Source organism: Typopeltis vanoorti, chromosome 10 (assembly GCF_054136105.1).
Source record: "Typopeltis vanoorti isolate ZY-2024b chromosome 10, IOZ_Tvanoo_1.0, whole genome shotgun sequence".
Lineage (NCBI taxonomy): Eukaryota > Metazoa > Arthropoda > Arachnida > Uropygi > Thelyphonidae > Typopeltis > Typopeltis vanoorti.
In genome coordinates this window covers 73609299-73631142 of record NC_143558.1, presented here as the reverse complement: position 1 = coordinate 73631142, position 21844 = coordinate 73609299, and the positions used below count along the sequence as shown (strand labels likewise).

Sequence of the window (21844 nt, the reverse complement as noted above, 5' to 3'; positions counted from 1 at the left end):
AACATACTATGTAGTATGTTGTGTATGTGTGGTTGAGCTCGGTTGCAAGGGCAGTTCTTCACTGCTCCACTGGAACAATGAAGAAAAGTGCACCATTAGCAAAGCATGTAACTAAGGTGTCTAGGGAGGGTAAACTATTGTTCTTTTCCTTTTTAATCATAAACTGGATTCTTGGATGTAGGCTGTTGAGGTGACTTAGGAAGGAGTCTAATGTGTCTGGGCCATGAACACATCATCCACATATCTTAGCCAGACAGAAGGTTTGAGAGGGGCTGAGTCTATGGCTCGTTTTTCAAAATTTTCCATATAAAAATTAGCAAAAGGAGGTGAGAGGGGGGGGTGACCAATGGTGGTTCCCTCTATCTGCTTGTATATTTTGCTCTTCCAAGAAAAATAACCCGAATTGATGGCAATGGAAAAGAGATCTAAGATGTCAGAAGGAAAAACATTTTCTAAGAATGTTAAGGTAACAATTAAAGTATATTGAAAGTTTATTTTTCACTTGGTTAGAGTATAATAAAATTAGTTTAATCCTTTATCCAAGTGTGAGCAAACAAAGTTTGCGCCTGAAAGTATCTTCAGGACTGGGGTAAGGTGGTACAACACCAGGGCAACTCGTTGCAAAGGTGGAGCAAGCTACCAACTCTCCTATCTCAGTATCTCCTATAATGCAAAACACATCTCCCTGCGGATATGTCTAATGTTATGCATTAAGGGAAGGCCACTACCCAGACTAGTTTCAACCTTTATTGAGGTCTCTTCAGTGGGAGCCAGGCCCAAGTGGAGATACCAGGCAGAAGCATTAGCAGGTCACCTCTACCTATAGGTGTAAGGTGTACCACCTTACACCACCTTACCCCAGTCCTGAAGATACTTTCAGGCACAAACTTTGTTTGCTCACACTTGGATAAAGGATTAAACTAATTTTATTATACTCCAACCGAGTGAAAAATAAACTTTCAACATCTTTCTCTAAATCCAGAGTAATTTATTAAAAAAGGGTGGCACACCATTTGGCAACTCCTATAGGTAGAGATGACCTGCTAATGCTTCTGCCTGGTATCTCCACTTGGGCCTGGCTCCCACTGAAGAGACCTCAATAAAGGTTGAAACTAGTCTGGAGAGTGGCCTTCCCTTAATGCATAACATTAGACATATCCGCAGGGAGATGTGTTTTGCATTATAGGAGATACTGAGATAGGAGAGTTGGTATCTTGCTCCACCTTTGCAACGAGTTGCCCTGGTGTTGTGCCACCTTACCCCAGTCTTGAAGATACTTTCAGGCACAAACTTTGTTTGCTCACACTTGGATAAAGGATTAAACTAATTTTATTATTAAACAATTAAAGTAATATTGGTAAACAGTGAGGAGATGTCAAAGCTTATCGATATGTTTGTGTTATTTAAGGTTAGATTTTCTATTAGAGTTTTAAAATGGGTAGAATTTTTTATATAGGATGTGGAAAGTCCAGTGAGGGGGATGGGCAGAAGGTTAGCCAGCTGTTTTGACAGTTTGTAGCAAGGTGCGTTAGTGGCATCTACTATAGGTCTTAGTCGGGAATTAGGTTTATGGATTTTTGGTAAACTGTATATTCAGGAGAATGGGAACTGAAAGGTTTGAGTTTTTTCGTAATGTACAGAGGCCAGGAAGATACTTTTTTAAGTAAGTTTTTTAATTTTTTTAATTTGTGTTTTTGTGGGATCGTGCTCTACCTACATCCCACTAGAACACGGAATACAATCGAAAAATGGAGTATAATCTCCATTTTTCGATTGTATTCCGTGGCATTAAGGACAACTGTGGCATTACTGTGGTTCTACAAAAGATCAGTTCCCTCATCTCTCAGTGCCTGGAGTTTATAAAGTACCCTGTTCCTGTAAGCTGGCATACTTTGGATAGACAGGTAGATCAGCAACCATCTGCCTACAGGAACACAAGTCATACATCTGCAACCATGACTATGGTCAGTCAGGCCTGGCTGACCATGTCTTGGATACAACCCACAGGATCTCTTCGAAAAAACCACCATACTCCACCACAGTAAATTCAAAAAATATAGGCTATTTTTAGAATCTGCAGCAGCTCTCAGAAATCATCATCAAATTCCTGAAATATACCCCTCAAGGGATTTACAGTGATATGATAGCATTAAAAATTTACATGATTACTAACTTCCTATCTATAATTTTCCTCCAAATCAATCTGTTACCTATCAAGACTCCAACATTATCATTATCAGATCTTATATTTCTATCTTCTAAGGCACTTTTTACTGTATCAATCCACCTATATCTTGGTCTTCCTCTGGGTCTTTTTCCTGCCAACCTAGCAGAGTAGCAGAGAACACTTGTTTTCCTAATCTTTCCTCTTCCATTCTGTTTAAGTGACCATACCACCTGAGATTAGCTCTGCTAATGCATTCCTGGATGCTAACAATGTCAAGTTCTTTCCTAATATTCTTTCCTAGATGAGGTGAGAGCATGTGTAGGTAGGAAATAAATGGGATGACCAGGGATCAAGAGGAAACCGATGAAATTGAAAAGGGTTCTAAAATGAAGAAGCAGAAAGGGAAATGGCCCCAGTCCAGCATGGAGAGATCACATCGAGTGAGTGGTATCAGTGGAACTAGCTGTAGATCCAGAAATGAGCTGTCGTGTTTGTATATCAATGCTAGAAGTATAAGAAACAAGGCAGATGAAATGGTTGCACTAATTGCGTCTGTTCACCCAAAGATTGTCGGAATAAGTGAGACATGGTTAGATGAGGATGACATCCTGACAGGAATAGAAATGGAAGGGTATGATATGTTTCATGAGGATAGAAGGGGTAATAAGGGAGGGGGAGTGCTATTGATGATAGAGAAAGAATTATGTCCATACAAGGTAGAGATGCAAGACAGAAATAGTACCAGTGGTTTTGAGGCAGTATGGTGTGAGATAGAGGTGAATAGAATCAAATACTTGGTGGGATGTTGTTATAGACCTGGTAATGTGGATGGTGGTGGTGATAGTGAAATGTATAGTCAAATAAGCCAAGCAAATAAGAAAAGGGTGATCATTATGGGTGATTTTAATTATGGCAATACAGACTGGAATGAAGAGATAGCAACTGGAAGTAAATAAAATGAGTTTTTGAGGGATAACTACCTCAGACAGAGGGCACACGAGGATTAAGGGTCTTGGATTTGGTCATCTCATCAGAGGATGTAATTATAAATGAGGTGTCAAATCATCCACCAATTGGTGAAAGTGACCATGAGGTGATTACCTGGGTAATCACCTCATGGTCACTTAGCCAGCAGTGCAAGGAATGTAAACCATGGGTGAGAAGGTTAAATAAGATAGGTGTGAGATGGATGAATAAAGAGATTAAGCATGCGATACAGAGAAAAAGGGCATTGTGGAGGCAGCATAAGAGAAGTGGAAGTAACCAATTTCATGAGGTCTACAAAGACCATGCAAGGAGGGTGACTTGGTTGGTGAGAGTAGCTAAAGAGAGGTATGAACAACAGTTAGCTAATGAAGCCAAAAAGAATCCTAGGGAGTTCTTTCGATATGTAGCCAGCAAAAGAAGGAATGATTATGGAAGGAGGATGACATTGATTGGAGAAAATGTTATAAAGACAGCTGTTGCAGAATGTGTGGTGGAGATACTTAATGAGCAGTTCATAAAGATCTTTCAATCTTGTGCATGTGACTTCATGGAGAGATTGAGAGCAGTTGATGATGGGGAGGAGAGACTGACTGTAAGTGAGCAAGAGGTGTTTGGGGAGTTGAGTAAACTAGATGTTAATAAGGCTGTGGGACTTGATAATATATCACCGTGTATTCTGAAGGAATGTGCCAGAGAGTTGACACCTGCATTGACATATTTTTTTAATACCAGTCTTGCACTTGGTCAAGTTCCTAAAGTGTGGAAGGAACGCAAGATTGTGCCACTTCATAAAGGAGGTGATCGAACTTGAGCATCAAACAATAGGCCTATCTCTGTGTCAGGTGTTGTGGTTAAGTTGTTGGAGAAGCTTGTGAGAACTAGGATCCAGAGTTGGGTTGACAACAATGGTATTATCTTTGATGGACAGCTTGGATTTGCTAAAGATTGGTCATGTTTTAGTAATCTACTTACTTATTACAATAAAGTGACTGCTTCCTTGGACAGAGGAGAAGGATACACAGTAATATACTTGGATTTCGCAAAGGCTTTTGATAGAGTACCTCATGATAAGTTGACAGTCAAACTGGAGCAGATGGGGTTGGATATTAGATTAGTGCATTGGATTGGAGACTGGCTATCTGATAGGTATCAACAAGTTGTGTATGGGGGTGCGATATCCAGGAAAAGGAAAGTCACTAGTCGAGTGCTTCATTGGTCTCTTTTAGGGCCATTACTGTTTAACTTGTATATTAATGATATTGGTAAAGATTTGGATGGAGATATTCAGTTGTTTGCAGATGATGCAAAGTTGGGACGAACCATAAAGAGTAGTGAAGATGTTGTGGCCTTGCAATAAGACTTGAATAAATGGAGTGATTGGACAAGCAAATGGGGATTTGAGTTCAATGTTGCAAAATGTAAGGTTTTAAAATTTGGAAAACAAAGATGGGATGCAGAATTTATGCTTGGTGAGAGTATATTGTTAGAGGTAGAGGAAATAAGAGATCTGGGGGTGATAGTGGATAAGGATCTAAAATTTAGGCAAATGGGGATGTGAGTTCAATGTTGCAAAATGTAAGGTTTTAAAATTTGGAAAACAAAGATGGGATGCAGAATTTATGCTTGGTGAGAGTATATTGTTAGAGGTAGAGGAAATAAGAGATCTGGGGGTGATAGTGGATAAGGATCTAAAATTTAGGGGACACATCGCCAAAATTGTGAAGACAATACAAAGACTTTTGGATATAATGCGGAGGACGCTGACGTGTAGAAGTAGGGAAATTCTTGTTCCATTGTATAAGGCTTTGATTAGGCCACACATGGACTATTGTGCCCAGATTTGGTCAACGGGTTTTCAGAAGGATGAAGAGATGTTGGAAAGGTTCAAAGGTGACTGACTAAGTTAGTTTCTGAACTCTGGAATGTTGAGTATGAGGAAAGATCGAGAAGATGTAATTTGCAGAGTCTGGTGGAGAGGAGGAAGAGGGGAGATATGATAGAGACCTACAAGTTGGTAAGGGGTTGTTATAAGATCAATGGTGGAGAAGTTCTACAGAGAATAGTGGGAGATCAGGGAAGAACCAGAGGTCATCCCTGGAAACTGTATAAAGCGAGTGTGAGCAGGGGAGTGAGATGCAGGTTTTTTTCGTGCAGAGTTGTGAATGATTGGAATGCCTTGCATGGGAGTGTGGTGTCTGCAAGGAGTTTGAGTGTGTTTAAGGCTCGGTATGATGAGATGTGTGTGATAAAAGGACCTCCCAGATGAGTCTTTGACTCCATGAGGTCTTGGGAAATAATAATAATAATAATATCCTCATTTTTAATATGATATTGCCAATGATGCCATCTGTTCATGCCCTTAAACTTTCTAAGGACTCTGATATCTGCAGTCTCTAGTCTTTGGTTAAGTGTTTTAATTCTGACCCTATCTCAGATTCATAATTGAAAATTGGTTTGAACAGTGATTTGTATAAAGCTAATTTTGTGTTTTGGCTAATTTCTGTCTTATTCCATATAAATTTATTCAGTTGACTTCCTACCATACCAGCTTTTTTGATTCTGTTGTCTATTTCCATATTTAATTTACTATCTTCACTAAAAATTGTGCCTAGGTATCTGAAATGTTTCTCTTGTTCTATAGGTTCTCCATTCATAATTCAGTTGATATTTTCAGTGCTTCTGCTTATTTTCAGTGTCCTTGTCTTGTTATTGCTGACCTTCATACTATATCTATTATAACAGTTATTCAATTTAGTAAGGGACTCTTGTAGACTTGTAGCGGATTTATTTTGAAGTATAACAACTTCTGCATAAGAACTGAGATTAACATCTCCAATTTTGATATCAAATTTAATACCACTTTCCTTCATAATCTGATCTATATAGATAATGAATAACAGAGTGGATAATGTATTTACTTGTCTGACACCAAATTTAACATTAAACCACCTTCCTGTACTTCCTTCATTTCTAACTGCTGACTTACAACTCAAATAAAGTATTGCAACTTATTTACAATTTATTTACAACAATACTTACAACTAAGTATTGCTTGATATAACACCCAATTAACACCATATAACTGTAGCTTTTGAATAGCTTCTCTCTTGGCACCTTGTCATAAGCCTTTTCCAGATCTACAAAACTTAAATACAGATCTTTGTTATATTCCCATGATTTCTCAACTATCTGTCGTAAAGTGAAAATCTGATCCTGGCAACCTCTTTTTGGGTTGAATCCAGCTTGTTCTACACCAAGATTCATAATCCTTCTCAACCATTTCTCAAATATACTTGCATATATCTTACCAGGAACACTCACTAATGAAATATCTCTATAATTCTCATATTCAGTTTTATTTCCCTTTTTTATATATGGGTATTATGAGAGCTCTACTCCAATCATCTGAAATTTGTCTCTCTGTCCAGGCCTTTTGAATTATGCAGTTCTGCCACTGTAAGACTTTTATACCTTCATACTTGAGCATTTCTGGTCGAATATCATCTACTCCAGCTGCCGTTTCAAATTTCAAGCCTTGAGGGCTTTTTCTACTCCAAGTATTGATATGAATTCCTGACTGTATGCCTGTTGAGTGTTTTTTACCCATGTGCTATCACTGCTTGTTTTATTTAGCAGCTTTTCAAAGTAATTACTCCATACTTCAAGGATATCTTTTTCTCCAGTTTTCATGTCACCTTATCATCTCTAATTCATTTACAATATTCTTTCGTCCATTTCTGAGCTTCTGTAATAACCTCCAGAATATCTTGCCACTTTTTTGATATTTATTTTCTATTTTCTTACGAAATTCTTTCCATGACTTTTGTTTAGCTAGTTTTACTCAGTATTTGGCTTTCTTACATTTGTCTCTGTATTCTCTAAGAGCACAAGCTCACTTATTTGCCAGGAACTTTTGATATGCCTTCACTGCCTCTTTAACTTCCTCTGTCGACCATGGAATTCTGATTTTTCTATCCTTGCAGACAACCTCACCACATGCCTCTCTGGCTGAATTATCCATGGTTTCTTCAAGGCTTGCCACTGAATCTCCAAGGTTTGGTTCCTGTTCTCAAACTCTTTCATTTTTTTCTTCAATAATCTTTGTATATTTTAGTCTACAGTTCGCATGAGAACTGCTGAACTTTTATTATTAATATTATTATTATTATTATTATTCCTAATACCTCCAAGGAGTCCGAAGACTCATCGCGGGAGGACACCAACAACTATCTCTACACCTAACCTCTACTACGAATCATCTCCATCAACGCCATCTACCGCCCACCTCCAACACCACCACAACAGTAATTTTTGTCTGTAAATTGCGTGTGTTCTGAAGGGCCGATTTGTATGTATGCGGGATGAAAAACCCGAGTTTCCGGGAGAAAAAACCCTGCTACCTCCGTATGAGATCGGCTAACTCACCTTCGATTGAAATCTACCAGATAAAGATTCCTCCCGTCGCGACGAGAATCGAACTTAGGCCTATTCCAATCGAAGGGCGCAATGTACCATCGTTCTTCCAATTGCGCTACGGAGGCATAAACTTTATTCACTTTAAAACTTTCTTACATGTTCTTCTTTTTAAAAATGAAATTCAATTTTATCCTGCTGAAAACTAAATAGTGATCACTTCCAATTTCAAATCCTTTGTACACTCTGGTGACCTGCACTAGGGAAAAAACATCGCTGTCAACAATAACATAGTCAGTGAGACTTTTCTTGTTCCTAGCCTCTTCTCTCCATGTGAATTTGTGCACATTTTTATGTTGGAACATGGTATTAGTAATAACCAGTCCATGTCCTGAGCAGAAATCCTACAGATATTTGCCATTATTATTAGCTTTGCTCTTTTTTTTCCAAATTTTCCCAAAATATTTTTGTATGTCTGACAGTCATTTCCTACTCTGCTATTTAGATCCCCAACAATGACAAACTTTTCCTTTTTAATTGTGTCAGTTCCTTTCTCTAAAGCCTCAAAAACTTCCTCCACTTCTACCTTAGTAGAACCTTCTGTGGGACCATAGGCACAAATAAGTCTCATTGTCCAGTTCCCCATTCTCATATTTGCCCACGTCACTCTACTTGAGAATGCCTGCTATTCAAGAAGATTAGCCTCATATTTTATTATTATTATTATTATTATTTGTCACCTCCAGGGAGTCCAGAGACTCATCGAGGGAGGGCATTTACTCTACAGCTCTACTCAACCACTCACAATCCACCAGCTGACTGCAACTACACCGCCATCTACCGCTGAGCACCACCACTAGTATTTTCACAGACAATCACAAACATCCATGCCCACTGCAGGATTTGAACCTGCAGTCTCTTGACTGGAGAATTTTTTTTTTTGTGTTGAATACTATAGCACTCCTTCTTTTCCTTGATTGTCATTGCCTGAATATAACATTTTGTATTTATTGCTCAGAAAGATCTCACCAGTTTTTGTCTTTTTTGTTTCAGTCATCCCTATTATGTCAATTTGGTACTTATCTAATTCCTCAGCTAGCTCCATTTCTTTGCCATTCAGGCTTCTTATGTTGATAGTACTGATCTTTAACTCTGGTGATGTTGAGTTGGGGTATGTTTTAAGATTTGTTCCAGTAGCTGAATTTTCGCTGTTCGCCCTGGTTCCCTGGCAAAAACAATGGGACCTTGTTTAATCAGGCGACACCCCAGCTGGCATGAAATTCTGTCACGCCGTACCATCATTTTTTATTTTGGTTTCAGCCAATAAGAATACAATTTGGTCGGCTAAATCCCAAATTGCCAGCCCATCCTCGTTCGTTCAGTATCCAGGTAGATGTGTAACATGTGCACCACAAGAAGGTGAGGATTGGACGTTAGGTCAGAAGGCCTGATCGGTTCTCTGCATTCCTTTGACCCTTAAGCAATCCTCTCAGAAATCAACCAAATCTAAATAAATATGGTTGCATTAAACTTCATAAGATTTGGGAAACACTAATCCTCAGAGATCCCACCTTATTCCAGGTTGTAGGATCCCACCTACAACCTCCCATAGAGGGCACTTCACCTAGATAGTACTTTAGAGTCACCCACGTGGTTTGCTTAGTATTGTGCAGTATCTGTCTATATGTTACATTAGTTTTTTGTAATCCCTGAAGATGTCTCAGTGACTGAGATGAAATATAGGAAGTATTAAATTCTGTTTTAATCCTTTCTGAGTGCTGTATGCAATTCATTAAGCCTCCAACATGATGTTCTCACGGCACTTAAACCTCAACACATGAGTGAACATACTAGATAAGAGGAAAAGTGGAAAGGCGTCTGACAGTGACAAAATATTAAAGAAATGCTTAGGACAACTAAAGAAACTGATGCTGGTGTTGCAAATGATCTTTAATAATGTACTAAACTGAAAACATACCTAGATAGTGGAAAGAGGCATTATATCTATAACAATAATAATAATAATAATAATTATTATTATTATTATTAAAACTGATATTCTGGGAACAAAGAGAACAGCCCACAATTATACATGCAGCAAGTACAGACCATAAAATATTTAAGGTGAAACACTTATGCCACTACACTGTCATGCTTGCACATTGCTTCAGTCCAACCTACAGAGTAACCAGAACAACATATCAGATAAAACAAGACCACAGTCAACAAACTACATAACATATAAGTATAATAATCACTATGGAAAAACCATTCCAAATCTTCTACATAATGATCAACAAACTGCCGTTCGATGATGAAACCTAGGGATCTATAGAGAGAGCTGAAACAGGCACTATGTAGATATTATAGCAAGATTGAAAATTAGAGGGAAATTACACATGCTCACACAAACACACACAAACCTTTTACAAAAATCCTCTCAAACATTATTACACGGACACAAAAATGTCCTATCCAAATCCTCTCTTTCAAAAAGGTTAAACCATGGTCATGCAGTTATAGTCAGTGGGCATGTGCATGTGCCATGTGCCTCTATATGTTAACTGGAAAAAAAAAGCATGCACACACATACACACACATGCAGATATATATATATATATCTTCATATACATGTTTCCAAGCACATACATATAAACAGATAATTCAACATCTGGCTCACAATGGGTACTGAAACAGAACCACTGCCTGAAAAGAACATACGCAGTAACTTGTATACTGAATTTTTGTAGAGAAGTAAAATATCTGTATTAAATACAGAATTTATAAAAAAAAATTGAAAGAAAAAGACAAAATGCATAAAAATTATGTATATTAATATAAAATCATTCCATTATTATTATTATTACTGTTGAACTGTGTGTTGTATTACTGCATCCCTTTACCTGAATAGAATGTCTTTGTTTGTAGTAGTAAAATATTTTCTACCACTGTTCTATCACTTCTTGTTTTGTTTAGCAACCATTCAAAGTAATAATTCCTGACACCTTGTGAATATGTTCAGTTTTAATATCACCTTTCTCCTCTCTGATGATTCCTTTCACAGCAATTTTTCCTCCATTTCAAAGTCTCTTCAATACCCTCCAGATATTTTGCCATCTATATGAAATTTATTTTCTATATTCTTATGAAAGTCTGCATGACTTTCATTTAGTTAATTTTACACCTCACTTAGCTCTTGTATTTTTCTCTGTACTTTCTCAAGACATTTTCTACAACTGCTTCTTCTTGTGTCCACCATGACATTATGAGTTTTCTACCCAGGACACATGCCTCTCTACTTGAATCAAGCAATCAACATTTTCTTCTGATTTGCCCACTGAGACTTCAAGGTTTAGTTCTTGTTTTTAAACACACTCATTTTTTCTTGAATAATCTTTGTATATTTGGGTCTTCAGTTCACTTCTAAAAGTTACTCAACTTTTGTTTTAAAGCTTCCTTGCCTATTTTACTTTTTGATACATTATTTTTATCATACTTAAAACTAAGTGATCATTTCCTATTTCAAATCCTTTATGTCCTCTTTTATCCTGAACCAGTGGGAAGACTGCAGCTATATAATTTCATGATGTGCATAAAGTAGTTGCAGTATGGCTGGCTGCCACCCAAGTGATCACTGTATGGTAATTCCCACCAGTTTGAGAAAATGCCTCATAACAATTTTCTAATTGGATGATCAAATCCAAAACCTTTGATTCTTGTATGCTCACTGATATGAAATGACTCATATAATTGTCTCTCAAAATCTTGAGAAATTCATTTATTTATTTTACCTCCAAATGTTATCTCCTCATTCCAGTCTATTTTACCGCAATTAACATCATTCATATAAATTAACCCCTTTTCCTATTTCCTAAAATAATTTTGCTGTACATTTTCTGGTTACAATCCTCCACACTACAAGGTCTATAGGACATTTTACGAAATATTTCATCCTGCTCTACCTCAAGAGTCTCTGTAGCTCAGTCAGTATAGACAAAGTCCTTTGATCGGAAAGACCTGGGTTCGATTCCCGTCAGTGATGTGGGGAACCTTTATCTGGTCTTTTTCGACGAAAGGTGAGTTAGCTGGTCTCGTATGGAGGTAGGGGGTTTTTTCACCTGGAAACTCGGGTTTTTCATCCTCCAGAATAAGGAGTAACCAACCTATTCTCTAGGATTTCGGTTCCAAATGTCTACGCTGTAAAAAGTGTAGGTCTATGCATGAGCGTAAATTAGGATAGGATAGGATAGGCTCTACTTTGAAACTGTACTCCCCCCCCCGCATCTCTGCTTCGTATGGTATAACTCCTCTACTAACAGCACTTTCCCTCCCTTTCTGCCCTATTTATCTTCATGAAAAACATCAAGCTCTCCATATCTCACGTATTCTAACCATATTTAGGCAAATAAACTTAGATCAATGCAACAATTTTATTATTGTAAAAACAGTCATAATTTATGATTATGAATCTTTTTATAGTTGCACCTCTAGGTTAGTTAATTTCAATGTGTGATTGGCACTTGCAGTGTGCTCAATAACAAATTGATATTTATGTTAAAGAAATGTAAAGTCTTTCAGAATAATTGTATTTCTAGAAAGCTGATAGCTGTAATAATTTCCATGGTTTTTTATGTAATTCATAATTGTTAAGTAAGAAATTGATATTTATGTTAAAATAACATGTAAAATATGTGAGATGTAATGTACTTACCAGATACCTGATAGTTGTAATAATTTCAATGTTCTTTATTGTAATTCACAATGTTAAGTGTTATGATATCTGTTGTTCATTGTAAAGACATTCTCTTTTCACTAATGATGGCAACTTGTCAGCCATTACTAACTTCTCGCTCACTGAGGAGGTTAATTTGTGATCAGAGAGGGCATTTGGTACTGGGGGTAACAAAGGAAACAAGAGAGAGAGAGAGAGAGAGAGAATGGAAGTTTGAGGACACAAACCAAGGAATTTCATTTTAGAAAGTTTTTAGAAACTTGACATTCAGAATGTATTAACAGAGGATTCTGAAATGGAAATTTTAACAAGGTCAATTGTTTCACTGAAAAAGTTGATGCTGCCAACAAGTAAATAGTAATGAAACAAGATATTGAGTAGACATTCTTTTTAAATGTTTGAAGAAATGCAAAAAGGAAACTTTTGTCTTCTGCCTCAAGGACACTGCTATGTCAATTATTTTTTAGGAAACAAATGATGGAATTAGTGAAATCTGAAACTTTAAAGTCACTTTAATGAAGAGCAATACTTCTAAGGTAAGAATTGCATTCCTTTCTTCCTTGCTCAGCCACATTCACTTCTGTATCCAGCATACACACTCTTCAAGCTACATCTCTTCTAAAAGAAATTGTTTTTTGCTGGTAAAGAATTTGTGATTTGTGCTTCTTGATATTTATGTAATTAAATTGCCTGAGGTAAGAATATTTAAACTCAGTGTGAGAATGATTGGAACAATATATGCTAAATAAGTACTAGATAAGGAAACACTGCATAGTCCAGTGGAAGTTTTATATTTTGAGAAAGGCCTGATAAAGAACTGACCATAATAAACATTGTTTGAAGGAATTTGTTGAAAAACAAAATGTTCAGTCTAGTCGACTGATTAAGTGCATGTTAAATAAACTAATAATGGAATGAGTCAATGAGAGAATGACTTTATCCTTAGATAAGGAGATCTCAAAAGTATATTTTTATTTAGAAGGTCTTGGAATGAAATCGTTTTATAGTTATTAATTCTGATTAAATTTTATTTATAAAGTACATAGTTTTTACTTTCATTAAATATATATATATTTTAATTGTCTTGAGTCAATTATTTCCTGAATTCTAAAAGGAATATAGCTAAAAGTCATTACACCAATCAGATTGAACTCTTGTAAATTTACTTAACACTCGGAGTAAAAATGCTATGATGCATCTGTAAGGATACAGCAAGTGTATGTACAACACACACAAACAAATTGGTTTCTTTATAGAGACAGATAACAATATTTCTGGGTCTGAAACAAGTTTACTAATACCACTTCTTGGATATGATTTTATGATATCCCCAGCTTGGCCATTCCTGTCTATCATCACTCATCCAACAATGCTCCCTAGATCCAAAGGTTCCCCCCCGCCTCTGCAGTTCATTGCAATCTTTTCATCTTTGCTCACCCACATTCACTATTCACTTCTGTATCTAGCATCCACACTCCTCAGCTTCATCTCCTGTTCACCCTGACTTCTCTCTTATTTTCCTTTCTATCTGTCTCTTGTTCCTGCTCTCTCATTCCCTTCTCTCATGCTACTCACTTCTCCATTTCACAAGATCTTCTATCCTACTTTTCTACTATTCAACATAACCTCTTACTTCCTGAGATCTTCCAATCACTGAAGTAATTACTCTTCCTTTCAGCAATCATCCCTCCAGCTGGAAGATCAGAACCACTTAACTGTGGTCCAACTCTTTTATACAGTTCCATCTGTCCCTTAATTCTTCCACACATTCACAAAATGCACTCCATTTTCCACAGCTTAGCTACCATACTATTTTTATGATTATTATGATTTTTATGATTAAGGACTCCATGGAGTCCTTAGACTCACTGAGAGAGGCCCTAAACATCATGCCAAAGACTTCAACACACTCACAGTATCTATCATACTTTGCTTTGAACTCATTCAGTCATGGCACCCACAGCAGATTCTGGCAACCTGTTCCACTCATTCACCACTCTAAGCAAAAAAATCTAGTCCTGACACCCCTGCTGACTACACTCTTGCTCATTTTCCCAAGGATGCCCCCCTAGTTCTCCCACCTTCAGTAATTTGTATGTCTCAATCATATCATCCCTTTCTGCCTGTCAACCAATTTCTGTAACCCACAAATCTTCAATCTCTCTTCATAAGATTCATTCCATAGACCTGATACCATCTTGGTCACTTTCCTCTGGATCCTCTCCACCTCTTTCTCATCCCCAAGAAACCCAAATAGCCATATCTAAATGAATCAGTCAAAATAAGGAAATACCAAGGCTCTATAGAAAGGCATAATAACCTGCATGTTTCTAATCATCAGGGTATTCTTCCAAGTAATCCAAAGAAACCAAGTAATCCAATGAGCTGCTTGAGCTACTTTTGCAATATACCATCCAAAACTTTAATTCCCTATCCACTAACACCCTCAAATTCCTTGCTTCATCAATTTCCTGGAGTACAGTTCCATCAAAGTGGTACACAGCTGGTAATCTCTTCACCCCAAAATGCATAACCTTTCATTTTGCTATATTAAACTGATATCCATTGTTCTTTGCCCAGACCACCAGTCTATCTAAATCATCCTGCAAAATTTTAACATCATCTGTATTAACTATTTCACTACTCAATTTTGTATCATCAGCATAACTGAATAGTTCCTCTCAGATACAGATGCTTGCATATATTGTTAATAAACAAATTAAGTAGTAGCAGTCCAAGAAAAGAGCCCTGCAGCACACCAATAGTCACTGGCCTTCTACTGGAATCTACTCTTGAATAAACTTCTCTCTCTCTCTCTCTCTCTCATATCTCCCTCAACCACTCCCTCCCTCAACCACAATTAATAACTGCAACACACATGTGCTGCAGTTATTAATTGGAATTCTGTGTGGTATCCTGACAAAATCCTTTGCAAAGTCTTATCACTCTAAACCCATTACTTTTATCCAACTTGTCTGTCACTGTATTATAAAATATGTGCAAGTTACTGAAGCATGACCTACCCCCTTCACAAAACCATGTTGTCCCCTTATAGTATCCCATTTCTGTCTATCCATTACTGTATTTTGCTCTTGACCAACTTCTCCAGTGCCTTAACTATGTTTCCTAATATGGTGATTAGTCAGTAATTTGCTACCTTAGTCTTGGAGCCTACTTTGTGAAATTATATTATTATTACATAGCACCTCCAGGGAGTCCAAAGACTCTTGGAGGGAGGGCACATACTCCACAACTCTCCATCTCCACCACTCAAATCCACCAACTACAACTACGTTCAACATCTGCAGCAACGCCATCTACCACTGACCACCACCACCACTAGTATTTTCACAGACAATCACAAACATCCATGCCTACAGTGGGATTTGAACCCACAGCCTTTTGGTTGGAGAGCGGATACACTAACCACTTGGCTAACCAAGCCAGAACTATTTTCTCCCCCTTTCCACCCCATGGGTCTAACCCAGAGCTGAGACTTAGATTAAACAACATGGTCAGAAGTACTTCCAATTCACTAGAATCTTCTCATAAAACATGAACTTGTGTACCATCTAATTCCATAGCTGTATTCATATCAAAGTTCTGTAATATGCTATGCACCTCCAGTTCATTTACCTCAGTTTCCATATGTGCCTTTTCCTCTCTTGATACTGCAATATCTCTACCTGGATGATATACTTTTACAAAGTGTTCACTTAGTAATCAAATATTTCACCTGATTCAGTTAATGAATTTAATGATTGCCCTGCTATCAGCATTTCATTAAACTCATTCTGCTAAGAACATCCTTCGTTTTACTTGTAACATACTGAAAATATTCTTTGGAATTGTCTCTGCCCTGCACTGCTAATTCCCTTTCATAGTCAACTTTTGTCATTCTTAACATACTGACTACCCTTCTGGCCTGTGCTTTGTACTGCCTACTAGTCACCTCTCTCTCCCACCTTGGATTCTCTTCATAGATTTTTCTTTTTTTGTAGCTCCAGCTTAATGATGCTTTTCATCTATTTAACTTCCACTTGATTTATTCCCCTGACTCTAGGTATGCAGTCTACTATTACTTCACTCAAATACTCCTTTACCGTTTCCCATGCCATGGCACTAATCCAATCATTATCTTAAGCTAATCATAATTAACAGCCTTGTAATTCCACATATATCTTGTAACTGAAAATTTCATACATTTAGCTTCCCAGTAGATGAAGAAATCAATAAATCAGTAATAAATTGGATTCCATTTTCTGAAAGGATAATGCTCTTACAACTTCAGGGAAACCCCGTTAACATAAATATCATCCAAGCTTATGCACCCACAGCTGACAAAAGTGAAGATGATGTTGAAAAGTTTTATGAACACCTAAAAGAGATTAAAAACCTAACAAAGAAACATAATATAAACATAGTGATGGGTGACTTCAATGCAAAAGTGGGAAGAGGGGGTGATGGAGAAATTGTTGGCGAACATGGCTTAGGCACCAGAAATGACAGAGGAGATCGCCTAGTCCAGTTCTGTCAGGAAGAAGATCTAACAATAGCAAATACCTGGTTTAAACTTCCACCCAGAAGACTGTACACTTGGAAATCGCCTCAAGATAACCAACATAACGTTGTCAGAAATCAAATTGATTATATACTGATAAATAAAAGATTCCACAGTAGTATAAAGAGTGCAAAGACTTATCCTGGAGCAGATATCTCATCAGACCACAATCCCATAGTTGCAGAAGTACATCTTAGATTAAAATCAGCTAAAAAATCACAAAAGAAGAAAAAGAAAATCGATGTAGAAAAACTGAAAGACCTGAACATAAATAAAAGTGCCAAGACACAGCTTAACCTGCGATTACAACAGATTAACATAGAAGAAAATAAAAGTATGGAATCTCTTTAGAATAGCTTAAAGAATGCCATCGTAACAACAAGTATTGAAGAAGTAGGTTATGTGAATAATATTAAACAACAGGAATGGATGATAGATGAGATTCTTTCTCTTATTGATACAAGAAGAATGTACAAAAACAAAGACCTAGCCAGGTATACAGAAACACATAACATCATCAAGGAAAAAATAAAAGAAGCCAAGGAAAATTGGATGAAAAATTTATGTACTGAAATTGAACTGCTTCAGAAGAAACATGACAATTTCAATATGTATAAGAAAATCAACGAAATTTACGGAAAACTGAGGAAAAAGCAAATAGTGTCTCTAAGAGACGAAAATGGAAAAATAGTTCTAGAAGAAGAGAATAAAGCACAGATTTGGATAAAATATGTAACAGAACTTTTCAATGATACTAGACAGAAGCCTATAAATATAAAAGATAACATTCAAGGACCAGCAATCATGAAATGTGAAATAGAGAATGCTATACAAACAAGTAAAACAGGAAAAGCCAGTGGACCAGATGGTGTGCAAACAGAATTTTTAAAATTAATAGAACCAGATAACATCAAACTTCTTGAAAAACTATTTAATAAAATATATGAAAGTGATGAATTTCCATCAGATTGGCTCAAATCTACATTTATCACTGTCCCAAAGAAACCCAAAGCGAATTCTTGTGGTGACTTCTGACTTATTAGTCTATTGAGCCAAACATTCAAAATATTTTTGAAAGTAATTCAGAATCGCATTTATAGAAAAAGTGAAGAAACTCTAAGTGAAACACAATTCGGCTTTCGGAATGGTTTTGGTACTAGAGAGGCCCTTTTCTGTACCCAAATATTGATACAAAAATGCATAGAAAAACAGCAATCTGTCTTTATGTGTTTCATAGATTTTGAAAAAGCATTCGACAAAGTCACACACACTAACTTAATAGAAGTCCTTCAACAAATAAGGCTAGACGAACAAGACATAAGACTAATAACAAATCTGTATTGGAATCAGTCAGCTACCGTTCAATTAAACAACATTGCCACCAGTGATATTAACATCAAAAAAGGAGTGAGACAAGGATGTGTGCTCTCACCACTCCTGTTCAACATATATGCAGAGGTACTCTTTAAAAAAGCATTGGAAGAATGTCCAGAGGGAATCACAATAAATGGAAAGATTGTTAACAACCTACGATATGCAGATGACACCGTGCTAATTGCAGATAATATTATGGATCTCCAAAAACTCATTGACAGAGTATACATAAAAAGCCAAAGAATGGGAATAAATATAAACATCAACAAGACAAAATACATAATCATCAGCAAACATCCAGCCTCATCGATGAAACTGACACTCAATGGGAAAAATATTGATCAATTGTCAAGATATTAATATCTTGGTTGCTGGCTTAATGAACGGTGGGATCCAGAAATAGATATAAAGACAAGGATTGAAGTTGCACGGCAGTCCTTCATGAAAATGAGAACACTATTCTGCAATAAAGAACTAAACATGGAAGTCAGATGCCGAATGCTGAAATGCTACGTGTGGTTTATTCTGATCTATGGAATTGAAACATGGACATTGAAGGCAACAACCATCAAGAAAATCGAAGCCTTTGAGATGTGGCTATACAGAAGAATGCTAAAGATATCATGGACAGAAAAAATTACCAATGAAGATGTCTTAAAATCCATTGGCAAAGCTAAACATCTTGTACAAATAATCAAGAAACGAAAAACATCATATCTTGGCCACATCATGAGAAACAGCAAATACCAACTTCTACAAACTATTTTGGTAGGAAGAATTGATGGCAAAGGAACTAGAGGCAGAAAAAGAATATCATGGTTTGACAACATCAAGACGTGGACAGGAAAGAGCAGGCAGTGCACAACTGCTCAGATTAGCACAAGAGCACAGTTTGTTCACCAAGATGGTCGCTGACCTTCGATAGAAGATAGCACAATAAGAAAGAAGCTTCCCACTGCAAGACCATATGATCACTCACATCAGCTGGTGGCGATGGGGGTCATATTGGTTATAGATAAATTCTGATGCAGTTACTAGATTTATTCCTCACATAATTATTCCTTAATAACTGCATAAGTTCCATTTTCTATCTTTCATGTATCCTTTCTTTCTTTCAGTCTATGTTCCTATAGTTAAAGTCCCCCATAATAATTTCCTGCCCTCCACTCACTTATTTGCCAATGCATACTATTCCCAACATCTTCTGGTCTACTCTCTCCTCAATTTTTCCTTTTCTCTTAGTCAAGCATTCCTTTATCTTTTCTTGCAAACAGTAGGGAATACTCATTATACTATTGATGATCTTTGCTCACCATCCCAACTTATTACTAATATACCTGTGCAGTACACTGACTTAGCACACACTGTTATCTTTTAATGTCAACCTTCACAACCTCAGTTACCTTCTTGCCATCCATTTTCACATTCTTGTTATTCCCAATGGAATCATTTGTTCTTACTATCACTAAAAAACTCTTTTCCTCATTTACTCCTCATATCCAATGTATCAGTCACCCTGTGTATTCTTTCTTTCTTCAGGAAAACAAACCTTCGTGCGCCTTTTCATTATCCACACTTCTAATAATGAAATCTCCAACAGCAGCACTCTCAAATCATTCATTACCTTTTTTCATTTCCTTCTTCCCTACTCTCCCACACATACCTATATTTCTCCTCATTTCACTCTGCATACATTTCATCTTTTGCCTCCTCATCAACAGCTCTGCTTTCAGATCTTCAATCTCTTTCTTGCTGCCATTCCTCTTGTTATCTTACTGTCAGTCTCATTCTTTTCACCAGTCACACTTTCTTGCAGTCAGTCTTGTCTGCTTCTGTTGCTACACTCATAGTCTCTCATTCTCCCTTTTGTCTGCTCATGCTCGCATTCAAAGAAGCTTTGTATCCATGAGCATGTTGCACGTTATTTTCAACAATTCATTATTGACTAGTATGTAAACATTATTCTCTCAGTATTACTTATGGCCACAGTTATTTTTAACAAAATAAGGATTCATTTTAAAAGAATGACAAAAATATTTGTTTCTTCTTGTTACAAAATGCAGAATAAGTATGTTAGATTTGAAAATCAAGATGTAAGTGGAAGACATTATAATACTAAATACGTAAGTGACTCTGTTATTCTTTAGTGTTATAATAAATATGTTAAAAATTCATTATGCAATCCATTACATTATCCATTCACTAGTATTTCTAAGAGTCAGGATATGCATTGACTTATGGTAGTTTGGTTCATATACTGCAAATTTAGTAAAGAAAGGAAAATAAATTAGAAAAGTTATAATTAGTACAAAAATAAAAGTAACTGAACTGTAGGAATTCTGTATGAGTATAAAAGTTTACTGTGTTATTATTCATATATTACTGTGATGCTTAGCTATGTAGTTTTCCTTCTTAAATAATAGAATGAACATTGAATAAAAATCCTAAAACTTTTTTCAAATTATTTCATAGGGCTCTTGTATCCCCAATGAAGAAGTCGAAACAATTTTGACTTCAAAAATGGAATCGTTAAGCATTTCAATTTATGAAAATTACGAATTGGAAAACATTCATCAAAAACTATTGGTCCCATCATTTACATCAGTCATTATTCACAGTGCTTCAGAACAAAGAACTATTGCATGCAGTGTGAGTGCCATTTATCTCTATCTACACTATGAATATTATTTATTAATTTTAAAAGTACTATTAATTTTTTCTAAAGATAAATTATTATCATGATAATCAAATAATAGTTATTATTAATAAGAATAATAATTTAAAAAAAAATATTTTAAAAATTGCATTATTATCAGCAGTGGTTCTACCTAGTATATAAAAAATTATTCAACTAAACTGTAGGCCAGTCTGTATATCTTGAATTGTGGTTAAGGTGTTGGAAAGACTGCCGAGTGCTAGAATACAGAGTGTGTGTTGATAACAGAAGTTTGATGAGCTTTGTGTGTGTGTGTAACATATTGTACCTCCCACAATGAGTCTTTCTCCATGGAGGTCTGGTGGTGATAATAATTTCTGACTGTCTTCTTCTTCTTCCTAGCATTATGTCTTGCTTGGTGCAGGATCTGCTGTTTTGCATTATTTGGCCCTCCATTTCATTCAGTTTGCAGCATCGGTAGGCAGACACTCATGGCCCACATGTCTTCTTCTTTTAGGCTGTCCATCCAATTGCTTTTTTGGGTGTCCTTTAGGTCATTGGCTATCTGAGCTAAGTGTAAGGGCCTATCCTGCAACAGATTCCTTGTCAGCCCTGGCCACATGCCCATACCATCATATGGACATGGTATGGACATGTAGGCAACTGCAGTCACAGAGAACATCTTCTCTGTGACTGGGGCAACAAGAGTTTTCCAGATGTCATCATTTGTAATATGTTCTAGTCATGTGTATCCCAGTGTTCATTGGAGCATCTCCATGAAGTGTAGTGCCTGTTTATGCTGTTTTGTTACAGGCCAGCACTCTGCTCCATAAAGTGCAACAGGTTGAATGACTGTGCAATAGATCTTGGATTTGAGACACTGGGGTATATTCTTGTCATACAGGACTTGATCTGGTGCCATTTCAGCCAGGCAGCATTAATGTGTATTTTGGC

At 36.7% G+C, this 21844-nt stretch overlaps 1 protein-coding gene across 1 annotated transcript in view; it reads left to right on the top strand.

The window, feature by feature from the left end:
• The window catches only part of LOC150102509 (cilia- and flagella-associated protein 61-like), a 509206-nt gene that overhangs the window by 221806 nt on the left and 265556 nt on the right, over positions 1 to 21844 (top strand). The window contains exon 10 of the mRNA XM_090399377.1: positions 20707 to 20883. Within this exon, the coding sequence (XP_090255503.1) occupies positions 20707 to 20883 (177 nt within the window). The remainder of the gene's footprint in view (positions 1 to 20706; positions 20884 to 21844) is intronic.